The sequence below is a fragment of the Gopherus flavomarginatus genome, chromosome 2 (genome assembly GCF_025201925.1).
Source record: "Gopherus flavomarginatus isolate rGopFla2 chromosome 2, rGopFla2.mat.asm, whole genome shotgun sequence".
Taxonomy (NCBI): Eukaryota; Metazoa; Chordata; order Testudines; family Testudinidae; genus Gopherus; species Gopherus flavomarginatus.
The window spans coordinates 92,253,252-92,270,534 of NC_066618.1; the positions used below are offsets into that span (position 1 = coordinate 92,253,252).

The window sequence follows — 17,283 nt, forward strand, 5'->3', positions numbered from 1 at the left end:
GTAAGTGTCCACTACTATTTATTCACAATTATAGGTTGAGATTTTCAAAGTAGCTTCAGTGAGTTAGGCACCCATTGTCCACTGAAGAGAGTTAGTGTCTAACTCCCATAGGCTACTTTAATCATTACAGCTGGGATTTTCACTGTTAAGCCACATTGACACCCTGTGTGTGCATTTTCTGTGAACATGCAGGCAATCAACTTTTATATCTAAAAACCTGAAATATTAAGGCATTTTAAGGCCATTAAGACTCCCTTATGAGCCAACATGGCTTGTCAAATGCAATGAACATTTTAAAAGGCCAAATAAGAGAACCAGCCAGAGAAAATGAGCTTTTTAAATCCAAAGGTGCCATTTCAGAAGGCTTAAAAATCAAACCTGCTAACTCCAAAATATCATTGCCATAATTCAAAGAGCCATCTGTTTCAAAGGCTTCATAGAATGAATTTGTTTCATAGGTCTATACCAGGGATGGGCAAACTATGGCTCATGGACCACATCCGGCAGCTGGGATCCTCCTGCCCGGCCCCTGAGCTCCTTGCCTGGGAGGCTAGTCCCCAGCGTCTCAGTTCACTCGCTCCACCACTGGTGAAATATTTTGGGGGGTGGGGCTGTGAGCTCCCGGGATAGCGCAGCTGCAGAGCCAAGCCTGACCCGGTCTCTGTGTTGTGTGGTGGTGGCAGCAGCAGTGTGGCCCGGCTCCAGTCAGGCGGCATAGCTGTAGTGCCACCAGCCACCAGTGCTCCAGGCAGTGTGGTAAGAGGGTAGGGGTCAGGGAGCAGGGTGGGTTGGATAGAGGGCAGGGGTGTTTGGGGTGGTGGTTGGGGAGGGGCTATGGATGGTGGTCGAAGGGGTTGAATGGGGACAGGGGTCCCAAGGGACAGTCAGAAAGGAGGAAGGGTTGGATGGGATGGCAGGGGGCAGCCAGGGGAAGGGGTTCCAGGGGTGGTTGGATGGGGCAGGGGTCCTGGGGGGGGGCATCAGGAATTAGAGGAGGGGTTGGATGAGGCAGCAGAGGTCCAGGGACAGTCAGGGGACAGGGAGTGGGCGGGGGATGGGGCAGGGGTTCCAGAGGGGCTGTCAGGGAACAGGGGAGATTGGATGGGGCAGGAGTCCCAGGGGGGAAAGATAGGAGGTGGGGGCCAGGCCATCACCACCTCCCCTAACTGGCCTTCCGTACAATTAACAAAATCCAATGCGGCCCTCAGGCCAAAAAGTTTGCCCTCTCCTGGTCTATACAGTATCTGGTGATGGTATTCACATATTGACAATTACTCTAATATGAAAGGACACAAAAATTAAATGGAGAGTGTTCTAAAATAAATACATAAACTGGACAATTCAGACAGCGACTTGCTTTATGTTCTTCCCACAACATTTGGACCTGGTACTACAGTCTTTGTGTGGCATTGGATGTAAACAGGAGTATTGCATGCAACAGGAATGCATTGTCAGGTCCTTTGTCTTTGGTCAGATCTTCCTTTATGGGAATGCCATCATCTTGTGATACATTGGTGCCTAGCAGATTTAGGATCACACTTTAGTGGTTCCCTGCACAGATGAGTAAGAAAGGAGGAAAGTTCTCTGCCTTGTTTCTCTGATTACCCACTTGTGCAGGGGGTAGCCATGATCCCAGTGATTGTATTCCTTGATGCAAGATTTGAAGGAGTCCTAGTACTGGCCATGTTACTATACACTGCAAAAAAGGTATGCATGGGTGAGGGTGCGGACAGGATCATCCCGCTGCATGCTCTAGTTAACCAAATGAGAGGGAGAGCACAGACTGTACCTTCAAAAAGGAGGCAGAGATGCCGCCTCCAGCACCACCAGAGGCATTCTCACTGCCTCACTCTTGTCAGGTAGCGTGGCTGCAGCCACTTCCACTACAGACCTTACAGCAGCACAGCTGTACTGCTGTAAAGTCTCCCATATAGCTTCTCTATGCCAATGGGAGAGAGCTCTCCTGGTGGCATTATTAAACCACCCTCAACAAGCGGCAGTAGTGAAACTTCTGTCAGTCAGTGGTGTGGGGTTTTTCTCACACACCTGACCGACAAAAGTTTTACCAACAAAAGTGCTAGTGGAGACAAAGCCAAATTCAGGGCACATGCACGCCCCTCCCAAACATGTTGCTGTTGCTTTGAAAGTCACAATCTGGCTCTTAATTTCACAAGGTGAAGACATTAACAGCTCTCACAGATATTCTATCAGATTATTTGCTATATCAGTGTGCACTCTTTGTGCAGGATTGTCCCCTTGTCTGGTATTCACAGAAGTGGGTTTCACTATAAGGTGATCATTTGCAGCATTAGCTCAGGAAAGTGATTTTTTTTTAATGAACTGCCTTGTATTTACAAAAAATATATTTGTTACAGCACGTAGATTGTCAGATTTTAGATAGAGAGAGAGAGAGAGAGAGAGAGAGATCATTTAAGAAAATAAATGCCTCACTCTTACAATGAATTCCACACATGGGCATTCCTTCACCCTCCTGGAGCCTCACTGATGTCAGTGCTCTATGCTTGCACAACATTGAGCCCCACTGATCTCGTTGCAGGATCAAGACTTTAGGGCATGATCCTACACTCGTTGAAGTCAATGGCAAAACAAAAACAAAAAAAGTCTTTGCTTCTAGAGATCTCTTGTGGAACATGAGCAAAAAACAAAACAAAAACATGTTAGCCAGAAAATGGGGCAGGGGGGAGGATTAAAGAAAAATATACCTACAGCTCTTTAGAAAAGAATAGTGTGTTGGCATCCGTTCTTTTCTTTTTTTGTTGTCAGGAGGTATTTCCCATGAAAATGCTTTGACTCAAGCCTGCTGTCCTTAAAACTCTCATTCATATTGGAAATATTCCTACTGGACAATTCAGACAGCGACCTGCTTTATCAAACACTGTGCAAAAGCAGTAAATAACCCACTGTAGGAAGAGGGGGTTTCCAATGCCTGGTATCCCCGTGCCTCAGTTTCCTTAGTCCATCGCTCACATGTCCCCTCCCTCCATGTTTTAATGTTCAAAACCAGCTCTCCTTTCCTGAGGTCTCACTTATTAACACTAATTTACATAGTCTAATTCTTGTACAGGAAACCCTCCCATTCTGAGCCTACTCTTCAGGCTTGGGTTCCCTCAGGACTTCTTCCCACCAAGTTAGACAATTCACAAAGTCTTAAGCCTTCCCATGAAAAGGCTCCCCACCAGAGAGTCACTGCTGATCCTCCCACAGCCAGGTCAGGCTCCCAGCCACCTGCTGTCAGCCACATGCTTTCACTTTTCCAGGCCCCTTAACTTAGGAGGAAAACCTGGCACAGGTCAGAGTTGGGACTTAATCCCCTTAAAGTCCCAGATTCACCCTGTGACGTTCTGTGTTTAATTTATGTAAAGGTTGAGTGCATCCAACACAATTGACTTTGGAGCAATTTTGTCTTTTTTAATGTTACATCCTTTGTTTCAGTGTTGGATTAACCCTTCCTGGAGTGTCAGGACTACAGTACTGACACCAAGACCAGTCCACTTTGGGTCACCAAGTAAAAGACATGCTCCTGTTGAACCCCTCCCATGTAGATTGCTTAGGGTACTGACAACAAATTCAGCAGAGCGGGATTTGCAAGTATACATGACAAGGCACTGGGTAGCATCTAAGAGATCAGAGCACTATCCAGTGGGGCAAGTCAAAGCAAGTGGTTTGAGCATTGGCCTGCTAAACCCAAGGTTGTGAATGCAGTCCTTGAGGGGACCACTTAGGGTTTGGGGGGCAAAATCAGTACTTGGTCCTGCTCGTGAAGTCAGGGGGCTGGACTCAATGACCTTTCAGGGTCCCTTCTAGCTCTATGAGATAGGTATATCTCCATATTAAAAGAGAGATGGAAGCATATTAGGCAAAACCATGTGTGTCCCTTTTCTCTTCTCTTTGACACTGGACATTTGCCCCTCATTTAAGTCTGGATTCTGCCCTTTGATAGCAGTAGAAGCGGGATCAGAACACTATGATGATCTGGGCATTACTCCATCCATCCCGTTGATAAATTAATATACAAATGATAAATCATGGAAGCTAAAGATAAGTTCTTTTTTTTACCGGCTGTCTATGGCCTTCAACTGCAATGGGTAATGCCACATATTTCCCACACAAGGTAAATGTGACACTGATGAAAGATGTTGAATTCACAAGCCAGGGAGTCTGAAGTCATCTCATTATCTACAGAAGAGGGTAAACCAATGAGTACAAACTTTCCCACAAGCCTCTGCCATTGCACTGCCACTGACATGAAGGGACCACCTGTAAAGGTGGAAGGGTAGGTCAGTCTCAAAGCCCATTTGCACTTTTGCCATTAGGATCAGAGTGCCAAGACATGTGACAATTAATGTCATACCATAACAGACTCATAGCTAATTTGTGTTGTCTTTTTACTCCTTACCACAGAGTAGGCTACTCACATGCCCATGTTGATCCAGTTCATTGTTCGTCAGTTTCACTTTTTCAAAGGACACCATCTGCTTTAATAATTGTTCTCCTGTAAATGGAGAATCAGGGTGCACATACAACCTAAACAAACAAACAAACACAGAAGTCTTGCAATCAGATTTGTGTAAATGGTACTGACTTTATAAACATGTATCCACACAAAATTAAAATAAATCTTACGCCTTCACGATATCCAATGGCCTCACCAAGAGGTATTTTCTCAAATCTTAGGACCATACTGATCTACTAGCAAAGCAAGAGTTATAGGATTCCCTTAAGCGGCATCCATGAAATACCATAACTACTAATGAAAAGTTATAGAAGACATAACTGAGTTTTTCACCCACTGGAATATAATGAAGAATTCATCTTTTTTAAGACTTTATCATTCGTTAAGCATATTATTCTTTTATAAGCATAACTAATTATATCTAAGCAGCGGATAAAAATAATCTAAAATGGAGACATTATTTCACTGTTATGTCTTTTTTCCAAATGAAAAATTGATCAGGTCTTCCAGCAGCTGTACTAATAAGCGCTTAAAATAACAATGACTCCAGTTCAAAGAAAAAGACATACTGCAGTTAGAGAATTAGCCAGGGAACCCAGATAAGTTGTATTTTTTCTTAGTATTAACATTAACCTCGGTAATTATTTTCACCTGCACTGGATCATATTAGTTGTGATGACTTTAATAAAAAGATAAAGGCTGCAGTCAGATACAGTGGTTTGACATGGAAAAAGAAATCATTGTCTCTATGTAGTTAACAAGTTGCTACTTGGGAAAGCTGGCAGGATGAAAGGAAGCACAGAGGATGTGTGAGAGGCTTATGTTGTGACCATAACAATTACAAGTGCTGGGCTCTTTAAATGCAGCTAGCATATATAACTTGCATATAACTGAGAATGATTTAATGCTATTATTTGTTTGTGACTTTTAATTAAAGGAAGTTGTCCCAGATCTTCAGCTGGTATAAATTGGAGTGATTCCATTTAAGTCAATGTCGACTAACACCATCTGAGGATCTGGCCCATTCTCTTCAATTGACTTATTTGGCACAATCTTGGAATGCTCCCATTACGCCTGTGGGCCAGGTCTGAGACCCAGGATAAAAATTACAGCTTATCTCTTTCAATGCATGATTGCTTCTCTAGATGGTTCTTTGCCCCCAAAAGAGTGCTGGTTGTACACCACTGAGTGGTAGGTCCCTGGTATCTGAAAGTGGTTGTGAGATGGCAAAAACCATGCACCATACTCAGTGTTGTTGACTCTTGTGATTTTATCATGAGACTTGTGATAAATGGTGTTTATCTTAAAGCCCCAGCTTTTGGAGTCATGTTATTTCATGAGAATCTCAGCTTTCATTTTAAAAAATCATAGTTGTAGAGAAGTGATAAAAAAATGTGAATCCTACTGGCTCAAAAGCCAGAAGGTAAATAAAAAGGAACCCAAAATGTATAGTTTTAAATTTCATGATTTGTAAGCCAGTCTTGTAATTTTTGGGAGCCTGACTCATGATTCTGAATGGTTGGGTTTGGCAATACTGCAAACCATTATCACAGAGAATCAGTCTTATCAAGATATGACTGACTAGGACCAAAGACCCAAACTGTTTCAGATGTATGTTTGGAGAGTGAATAGAGATCATTCTGTGTTTATCTGCTAGGCACAGTTACCTTAAACCAAACGCACACAGTTAACTCTTGCCACAGATATGGGGGCTATACATTGGTTGTATACTAACAGTCACCCTGATGGGAAAGTCACAGAGTGAGATCATCCTCCGTGTCCAACCCATGGTTGCTTGCACATATCAATGTGCACTGCTGGCCATGGGGATTTTTTGTCAGAGATTTTGCCTGTGGCACCATAGATCTCAGACACTTTTTTGTATTTTAACTCACTGGTAATTTTCTCTTTACACATTTGCATGTGCCTTGCATCGCACAGAAATTTATGGCCCTACTGTACCGATCTACAGACTTCTCCCATAACCAGATCTGGTACACCAGACACAGGATGATTCAAAATTAGATATAGTGGCCTACTGGTGCACAGAGAACTGATGATAACGTGCATACACATGAACAAATAGATTAGAGAAATAAACACAGACATTCCATTGGAATACACAGTACTCCCACTGAAGTTAGTGAGCACTTTGTTATGAGAGGTTGTTCAGTTCCATTTACAAAGATTTTAGGAACCACGTTTTGATATAAATTTACGATTTATTGTAAGTTATTTTATATTGCCTGCAACAGAAGTCAAAGTTTAAGATGACTACTGTAGGTTCCTTATAGTATATTGAGCTTTCATTACATTTTCCTTTTGTTCCGTTTGTTAATATTGGGCCTGATCCTGGAAGCCCTCCAGCCATGTGACTTTTAACTAACTTAATTTGTACTTTGTACAGACAGAAAGTTGGCAGAATCGGGCTCAAATTGCAAGTTTGAAAATGTAATAAAAAAAGTTTCTTTGTTACTGTCTGCTACAGATGCATAAATATTACACATTCAATCCCCAGACCATTATGGGTTTGTTAGGCTAGCCACGTCACCAAAGTCAAAACATTTTTCAATGAAAAAAAAGGAGAGGAAAGAGGGAGGGTACAGTGTAAAGGTACATAAAGGAATTTTTAGGACTGGTATTTCTTTCAAATGTTCTCTGTAGCTTGTAAAACAGAAAGAAAAAGAAATCTATCCCTGGAAGCACTTTAAAAGCTTTACAAGGATTTTCTGAAAAGTGTTTTTATTCAAGCCACATAACTTGATTTAAATGTTGACAGCAGGAAGAAAAGGATATAAATGTTATTTGTAGTGAAGATCCATGAAAGGATAATCTTCCCAGTGGCATCATATAGTACTTATTAATTTCAAGTACAGTTGTTGATCTAGTGTTGAAAGTTATTTTTATAGTAAAATAAAGAAAAGCCTTAAGGCCCTAATCCTGAAGCAATTTACACACGTGCATAACTGTATTCCCGTGAATAATCTCATTGACGTCACTGAGACTATTCATGTTGGTAGAGTTATGTGTGTATGTATGTCTTTGAGGGATCAGCATCTTAATGCCATAGGTTCTGTCTTATCCTGCAAACATTTAAGCACATAGAGTAGCCCCAATTATATGTCTCATGTTACTAAAGTTAAAGCCCAGGTGTATTTGCTGGCTTAGGATCTTAGAAATCATTTAGGTGAAAATGTAATCACTGACTCCAGATAGTGGGAGCAGAACTGAACTCCAATTTAAGTCAATAGAAGTTTAACCTTTAATTTCAATTTGAGCAGGATCAGGCCCTAAAACTTTATTAGGTGTCAATACAGTATAAAAATCTGATTTTAAAAATAATTTCATATCATGTGCGCCAGGCACAAAAATATAAAAAAGAAAGGTCATTTGTTACCTCTTGTCAGCAGCTGAGCTTTATGACAAACTTATGTAAATTGTGGGAATTCCCACTACACAGCTACAAAGCATTGTGTAAAGTTTGTATACAGTTATCTAGAAACCCCATAATATCCCATAAGACCCCATAGCATCTCAGAAAGTACCCGAGGGATTCAGCAGTTTTAAGCTCACAATACTGCAGTTAGATTATTCAGATTTAAGAGAGCAAAGAGAAGGCTGCAAGAAATCAAAAAAAGATATAGATGGGTAAACACCACTTAAAAAAACAATAATTATCAATTACTTACTTGCAGCAATAAATTTAAACAGACCTTATTTGATAAAACGTTAGCATTGAGACTCCAAATCTAGCAACAGAGCAGCGTAACACAAATACACCAGAGCTCCCCAAATCCTGCCCTACTTTACAGATATTATGTTCCCTCTCCCACAAGGAAAGATGATATTTTTCAATATCAAATCAAACTGTGGGTAAGCAGCAAATTATTATGTTAACAGAACGGATAAAAGAACAACCTATAGCCATGGTAAAATGCATGTGTTAATCTTACATGTGAAGTTATATATTCCCTCTGTATAATGTTACTAGAGAATGTTTAAGACAAAGACAGTCTAGCCTAAGTAAAGGTGACAAACGGGTTTGTCCTAGAAGGAACATTGGTTTACCTCAATTTACATAATAACCATAAACAAAGCTATCAAGCTAAACCAGTGGGGTTGTCTTGAGCCTGAACTCAAGAGACAGAGAACTGACATGACTCCTACCCCTAGGCAGACACAGGAGACTGAATCCCCAAAAGGCCTTCCTGACTTTGAGAACAAAGACAATTCTTTGGGAATGTAAGGGAAAGAGAGAGACTCCATCTTTATCTTTCACCTAAAAAGACAAGAGAAATCAGCATCTCATATTTCTGAGAAAGGTCCTGACAGAGAGACAGTCAGCCATGCATAACAACAAATAATTGGTGAGAGAAACCATCTTAAACAAAGATTGTACCTTGCTAGATTAAGTTTTAGACTTTTAGATGCGTTTTCACTTTTATTTGCTTGCACCATCTCTACCTTTACTTCTTTTACTTGGGATCACTTAACCTATGTCAAGTTGTTAATAAACTTGTTTTATTTTAATCTAAACTAACCAAGTACTGTGTTTGAAGTGAAGTAGCTGCTTAATCCAATTAATGTGGCAAGCTGCTGGATATTGACTCTTTAAGGGAGCAAACAAACCTTATTATGTCTCTGAGTGGAACAGGAGAGGGCTGGACATTTCAGGGCAGATGGTTTGGGGGAAATTCGGGACTGGAGTTATGTTGGGGTCACTTGGCTTAGAGGTAACCAAAACTGGTGGAGACCAGAGTGTGGCTGTGGTGTAACAAGCAGGCTGCTGGAGTTAGAGTTGTTGAACTAGGGCTTATCACACAAATACTCAGTGCATGCTTGTATGCTGGGGGAGAACATCCAGACAGGAAACTACAGCTGCAGCTCCTTTTAAGACACTCAGGGTTACAGGACAAGCAATAACACAACCTCTCACTGGCCTGGGTTGCAGCCCAAAATGCAACAGATGCCTAATGCTCCAATTCATAAAATCACCAAGGCATCTGCTTAAGTCTTATTTAAGTTGATGGGGCTTAAGTATGTCCTTAACTCCAACCCTATTCAGCACAGACTTAAGGACATGCTTAAATGTTTTGATAAATTGAGACCTAAGTGTTGAAGCCCAGCTAGTTCTGTATTAAAGCTGTGGCAACCTGCCTGCATACATGTTCCACAATGAATTCATAACCATGTTGTATCACTTGCTGTGAGGCAATCGTTTTGTTCATTGTGAAAAAGAGGTTAACTTGTTTAACTTTATTTATTATTCCAAAGTTTCAGAAATCCTAACTTTCCTGAAAAAATGACCCATGTGTGTATGATTTTATATTGGATACATGCACACCAGATGACATCAGAGATGAGTATAGTATAATAGTAAACTCATTAATTAGAAAACATTGGTCAATGGTTAGAAAATAATCTGGCATTTCTACTTGGTATCAAAGCTATAATTTAATATTTCTACTGGCATTGAACTGAAGGCACCTGGATTGCTTTAAAAAGGAGGCCCTGAGGAAAAAAGTCATAACGAGGAAAATAAACATCTTTTTAAAAGTTTCCTTCTCCTTCGATGGCCAGAACCATTTTCTGTAACTGATCCTCAGGCCAAATCCTGCTTGCCTTTGGAACCTCTAGCATAAGTCAAATATTTGGCTCATGTATGGATACAGGACCTGACAGTGCACCACTGAAATTAATGGGAGTGTTGCCATCAGCTCCAGTGGGCACAGACTCAGGCTCTTAGAGCACTGTTTGCAAAGGTACTTTTTCAGCATTTTTTTTTTTTAAAAAGAGATCACCTTTGAAATGAACAAACCTTGCAGGAAGCGGAGGATCAGCTTTTCCAGCTACCAACCAGGAAGATCTGTGGTAAGCGTATCTATATCTCTTATTGTCCACTGGAACTATATCCATTAGCACTATGTACCTGGCCTCAGGATCCACTCCCGAAAAGGAAACTCTAATAGTAGGAAACATTCTCCTGAAATAGAAAGAAATTAGAAAATAAATATGAAGAGGCAGCAGAAAAAGGAGCTTTTGAAATGTTGCTCCAAATTTTAAAAAAAAATTGCATTCAAATCACTAAGAAAGAAAAATGTCAAAATATTTATATTTCAGTTTGATTGGGCATTTAAATCATCTGTACCCCTATAAAATACACATAGAACTGATACTCTGAAATTAGAGTATTTTTTTGAGATGAGAGGAAATATAAATTTCTATATGATATATATTTTCTGCCTGGGAGTTAAAGTATAATTATTCTAATTTCAGAGTATCATTCCTATAGACACAGTGTGATTTTTTTTCTAAATATATATATATATATATATATATATATATATATATATATATATTGGAGCTGGGAAAATACTACTAAAACTATTTTCATTAGTATTTCTGCAAATGTTGAACTTATTTTCTTTTACTATGTTAATGTTTTCCAGAAGTATTCTAGAAAATGAGCTTTACTTATAAGAACCCTGGTGAAAAATGAATTTTAAGACTAAATGCTCCAATATTTACCAAAAATGGCATATTAAATTGCTTAAGCAATAAAAACGGACACTTCAAATTGGAAATGTTACACCTGACGATGCAACACAAAACAGGCATTGCTATTTGATACTTACAAAAATCATATAATCAGAGAATTAAACCACTACCAAGTGACTTACACTGCTACCAAACATAACACAAATTGTGAATTTTCAAAACTGTTTTTGACTGACCTAAAAACCAATTACTGGAGAAATGTATGAGTAACTCAAAAAAAGTATAGGGGAGTTGCACTTGATTTGTGAATCTAAAAAGGAGACATTTGTCAAATTTATATTATGATTTATTTCTCCAGGACTCTGTGAGTGTGTGTGCACAAATATGCATAAACAAAAGTTATAACACAAAGTAACAATTTTTAAAAACTATATAACATCACAACACTACATGCGCAAAGATTACCTGTCTAATGTTGCTCTGGCTTACAACTAATTAAGGGCCCAATTCTGCTTCCACTGAAGTCTATGGCCATTATGGCTTATCTCTTGTTATTTCAGCATCTTTTGCACCAGATCCTGCCCAACTGTCAACAAAGGGCTGAACTTACTCATTGAATCATTGGGAAGTCATGCAATTAATTTCAGTGGGATCAGGATCAGCATGACCACGGAACAGACTCTATGATGTGCATAGGCTACAGGCACGTTCCCAAGCAGAGACATGTCCCCTAAATCAGTAGGGCCCCAAATCCAAAACCCAATGAAATCACTAGAAGCCTTTGATGGGGCTATAGGGAGTTGCATCTTAAACTATAAAGGAAAGGAGACAAAGCAAAGTGGAAATCTGCAAAAGGGACATTGGAAGCTCAGGCTTTTAAGGTCTCCACAATAATCCATCTGAAGTTCCTTCCTGCATTTACAAGTAGCCTACTAAGAACTAATTCATTATACCTCTCTCAGTGCTTTTGAGCCTGTCTATCTGGGCCAATGTTTGGGAGCAATCTCTACTCAAAGGATCAGAACCAACAAGTGCTCAATGCTAATGGCTTGGGGAACATGCCTCTCCAAAGCAAAAGGTGGGAATCTCAGGTACAAGAATTAAGGGGATCAGTGGGTGGGAGGAACTGAATGATGCACCCTTCCCAACAGCTACCTGTCTTCCCAGTAGCTCTGGGTAGGATACTTGCAGCACCCATTCCCCAGCACAACCTGGTGACACCAACCTGGTGACCAGCTGTTGATCGGTCAGCTGATTGTACCAGGAGCCTTCCCCTCCAGGAAGCTCCATGGTGCCTGTGTGACAAAGAACCACCAGGCCCTGTCTCTCTCTCTCTCTGAGCATGAGAGGGATAGTGTTGTCATAGGGCCTGCAGGGGGCGCTAAGGGACACTATAGTAAATCCAGGGCAAACAATTGTAAAATAAATGGGATTTAGAAAAAATACTTGTTTCGTTTAGGAGTTCGGGGTCAAACTTGTCATTCTAAAAACAATAATATTTTAGACAATGTGGCGGGTTGGGAGAGGGAAATGCATGCAATAGTTTAGCACTGGATGCAGACAGTGCAAATTGGGGGGATGACCCCGGGTGCGAGCATTGCTCAGAGGCCCGGGGGAGCGACCCACCCCGCGGGCTGGGGTCCTCTCTTCCCAGCTCAGACGCACACCAGGACAAGAATAAGTTTGTGCTTTGCAAACACAGTTTCCCCCCTCCCTCCTTAACACAGGACGCTGCCTGGTAGCCCCAGCGAGTCCCAGGGCTCTTGAGCGCGTGCGAGCTGCTCCCAATCGCCTGGCCCGGGGAGCCCGGCCAACCTGCCGCTCACTGATGAGCCAGCGCTGGAGGCTACTCTGCCTCCGCTCCACCTTGCTGGGTGTAGGGCGAGTCCCTCCCAGCCCTACAGCAGCTGGCCGCATTGGGGGGGGGGGTAATTCCCTGGGGGTTTTCTTTACAAGTCCCTTTACAAGCCGGCAGCACAGAAAACGGGGCGAGTAAACCAGCCCCCCATTCGTCCCCTATGCTGCTTTCCAGCCTTACCTGCCAGACTTGGTGATGATCATCTCAGTGCCCAGCTCGTGGAACTTGTCCCACAGTTCTTTGGTCTCCAGGCTGCAGGAGATCTTGGCCATTTCCTCACTGGGAATGATGGGGGTGGTGGGGATGAGGGGCTCGGTGCAGAGGGCGGAAGGGCTGGCGCTGAACTCCCCGTGGGGATCCAGGCTGGACAAGTCACTCAGCGGCTGAGCGCAGGAGGATTTCTCAACAAATTGTTCTGAGAGAGAGAGAGAGGAAGAGAGATGATAATGAGGAGAAACGACCAGTGCTTTAAAATACAAGACATTTAGGTTCTGAGCCGGGTAGACAAGGACTCCATCAGGAGCCAGTAATGCAATGGGCTCCTGTCTAAATCTAAAGGGCGGAATGGGGCCAGGTCTCTTCAAAGTCACTAAAGACTTTTGGGTATGTAATTTGAGACGCCTTAAAATGGACCTGATTCTCAGAGTCTCTCTTAAAGGGAAGGCTATTCAGGTGTCACCCGGACACTGAATCCCTTAAACTAGCTTTGCGGGGAGGGGATCTTGGTCCCTGGCAATACTACCTACTGGAGACACTGAACATGAACTTCTTTCTGGGGTAGTATTTCCAATGGACGAAACAAATGCAGCCCATTCAGTATCATGGACATTCTCGCATCCCAAATGACAGAGTTCGCAAAAATAAGAAGCTGGGTAAGTCATAGCTCCCAAGAGGGAGAGAAATTTCTTTCTCAGTCTAAGGACCGGAAGAAAGAAACCTCGTGTTTCCCTACATCTGGATCTCAAGAATGTCGATCATTTATGTACAGTGAGCCCAGAACCTCCCGAGCCCAGAAAGCATTTCCAGAACTGAGTGATCAGAGAAGAAAGTAAGAACTGCCACACAGGGTCAGACCAATGGTCCATTTAGCCCAGTATCCTGTCTTGGTGCCTGGTGCTTCCGAGGGAATCAGCAGAAATTGATTAAGTTAAAAGTTTCAAAAGAAAATAATAAACAGGTGAAGCGACTTGACTATTTGCACTGGTTTTCTACCCTCGTGCGACCAGAGATCCTTGCGCGGAGGGCACCTCAAACACACAGGAAAGCTGATTGTCCAATATCTCCTGCTAATAGGGGATTTCAGTGGAAAGGTCACTTTGCCACTGGCCACAAGATGACTAATTCTCATTAAAACAGGAGCATTCGGCTCCAGTTTTGATAAGGGCAGACTGCGCGAGTCAGTGTGATTGAATGCAGAAGGGTTTTCTAATTGTTCCTATTATCATAACCCTTAAAAAAGAAACTACTTGAGTGTGATGCAGGAGACATTTGGGGGATAGAAAGTGTTTTGTGGGCGGCGTGGATATAAATATAAAACCGAAGCCAACATAGTAAGAGGAGATTTTGAAGTCTTTACAGAGATTCATTCTTGTTCTTCCCCCCTCCCCTTTGTTATAATTACAGCTTTGCAGGTATCCTAACAAGGTTGACCAAACACTTCGCCTTAAATAATTTAAACGACTGCGCTTACAGTAAAGAAAAGAGAAGAAAAATACAGCTAACACAGTCTGAAACCAGTCAGTACGTTTGCCAGAATACATGATTATTAAACAAACGCTGCACATGTGTTGTTTGGAAACTGGCGTCCTCAAAAGAGGTTTTAAAAATCATCTATATCTGGCGTTGGGATATTTTGCCCATCAGTAAATTATGATGTTTTGTCTAGGATAAATGTATGTACAAACAATTCAAACTATTATTTTCTACTAAAAACGTACACGTTTTGTAAAGTACATTTAATAGTGTAACTTAATTGTCATCTGAAAGGAAACCAATTCTAACAATAATCTCTCCCATGTTATGTTAGGAGTTTAACGAACGCCACTGTCCTGGTTTCATTTTATATGATCTTGGATCAAAAATACAGCAATATGCTTTTCATACTATTTGAATCTCCAGACTCAAACGAACTTTACTTGAATAAATACGCCATTAAAATCACAAAGCAGCGATTTCTCCCCCAAATCCTCAAAATACAAATATTGGATGAGGATATTTGGTGTACTAGATGATTTTTTTAATCTGTTTTGGAACATGAATAGAAATCGAATATGACTTGATGAAGTGTTTCCAGTAGATATAGACAAAGCAGTGAATTATCCAAGACGAAGTTAAATGTGGGATTCTGTGTCAAGCATCAGAGGGGTAGCCGTGTTAGTCTGGATCTGTAAAAGCAGCAAAGAGTCCTGTGGCACCTTATAGACTAACAGACGTTTTGGAGCATGAGCTTTCGTGGGTGAATACCCACTTCCCACATGCATCTGACGAAGTGGGTATTCACCCACGAAAGCTCATGCTCCAAAACGTCTGTTAGTCTATAAGGTGCCACAGGATTCTTTGCTGTGTCAAGCACACATTTTATAACGTATCCGGCCTGCATCACACCATAAACCAAAAATCAGAAAACAAAAAGTATACTTAAAACACATGAAAGATTTGTAGATCAGACAGCGTATAATTTTATTAGATGTAGCAGATATCAAGCGATCTGGCAATGCTGAATCCCTCCAGTTTTTGATTTAATACTATTCCTGTAGACCCTACATTTCTGGAGAAAGTCTTTTTTTTTTCTTTTCTTTTTTTTTAAATTTCCTGCGAGTTTCTGGGTATAGCCATAAAAAAGTCTGGACGTTCAACTCGGTCGTCTTGAATCAGATTCACTAAAGGGTTTAAATAATTTTAAGTGAATTCATTTACTGAAACTCACAATGACCTACTATTCAAAATGATTATGTACTAAAAATAAATAATCTAATTTTTGTTTCTTACAAGGTGCATAGGCTAAATAATCAAAGGATAACAAACAAAAACTTTCAGAACTGTGTACATAATTTTTATTATTATAGTGTAATAATTGTTTTCTGGTTTTGTTTGTTGTACTTTTTAAAGTACAAGTAATGTATATAATTTAAAGTAATCTCTCTTGCATCATTCACGTGAGTGAAGAGAAACGTATCTGCCTTCTGCCTTACAGTCTGATGTTTTCTATAAATGGTAACGGTTGTTAAATAAACAGTGTAACTAAAAGTGGAGGAATTTAGAAAATGGTTACTGGTTAATGTTCTAAACTACCTCAACTGAAAATGACGGCAGTAATAAAAAAAAGATGGCTTTGTGATAAGGTTTTAGCTTCTGTAAGGAAAATAAATATTAGAACTTAAAACAGAAGAAACAAACGTTATTCTTTGATTTGTGCAGCAGTCTAAAGAATTTCGCAGTTATACAGCAATATAAATACCTCTTGCTAGTTATTTATTAAAATTACTCATGTTCTCCAATTAAATGCAAGTATGCAAATAAAAATATGAAAGTGTATATCATGCAATCTAGTTTTATAATTTGCTGAAACTGGATCCCAGATTGGTTAACTTGCCCTTTTAGGTATAAGCTTTGCAACTATTGCTGCCTCCAAAGCTCAGTTTTCAGCGATATCCGTACTGGTTGCACTGGGTTTAGTGTTATTCTGAGGGAAAGCCTCACCTTAAAAAAGTAATCAATGCCACAAGGAACCAATTTAAAATATAGGAAAATGGACAGACAATACTGAAATGCGTTGGTATTTCTTTGACCAGACTAAAAAGCACACACAAGGAAAACCAGAACATGGACCAGACTCAGCCTGGATTCTTCACACATCTGCAGCGAACAATTTAAACAATTTCCTTTACTTTTTCTTTGCTCCGTATCTGTTTGCTTCGCGACACTGTATTCTGATTTTCAAAGAATTAAGTGACACGCAACGCCCCTCCCTCCCTATAGATATTTGATTTCATTCCTCTCTAGCTACCTGCTTCCTGTAGCGGATCAGAGATCCATTTGGGCAGGAACGACACAGGATCCTGTCCTGCCGCTGAGAAAGGAACAGCCCAAGATTACAACTTACCCAGAGGTTTGATGGTGTTCTCTGCGCTTTCCTTTTCTTTCGAGCTTCCACTTGACATGAGAGCAGCAATGGAGAACGCGTTGGCTCTGGAAGAGAGCTGAGGTTTGGGGGATGCTGTGTACTCCATGATCACAGAGTAAATCCTACACAAACCAAGCAAGAAGGTCCTAAATTGATCCCCAGCTTCCAGCCAAAAAAATAAAATCCTACAAAACTAAGCAGCTGAGCCAAGCAAGAGAACACGGGGCCAGCTACTCGGCCAGGGAACCAAACTTAGGAGATCTTGGGGGACCGGGAGAGACAAGGAGACACTGCGGGGGCCCAACACTTGGTGTGTATGGAGAATACCTA

General features: G+C 41.1%; 1 protein-coding gene across 1 annotated transcript in view; it reads right to left on the minus strand.

Moving 5' to 3' along the window:
* The window catches only part of TBX20 (T-box transcription factor 20), a 43,301-nt gene extending 26,242 nt beyond the window's left edge, over window positions 1-17,059 (minus strand). Inside the window, exons 1-4 of the mRNA XM_050938038.1 lie at window positions 16,933-17,059; window positions 13,011-13,245; window positions 10,293-10,457; window positions 4,437-4,545 (exon numbers count right to left, since the gene is read on the minus strand). Of these exons, the coding sequence (XP_050793995.1) occupies window positions 4,437-4,545; window positions 10,293-10,457; window positions 13,011-13,245; window positions 16,933-17,059 (636 nt within the window). The remainder of the gene's footprint in view (window positions 1-4,436; window positions 4,546-10,292; window positions 10,458-13,010; window positions 13,246-16,932) is intronic.
* Window positions 17,060-17,283: the final 224 nt, after the last annotated feature.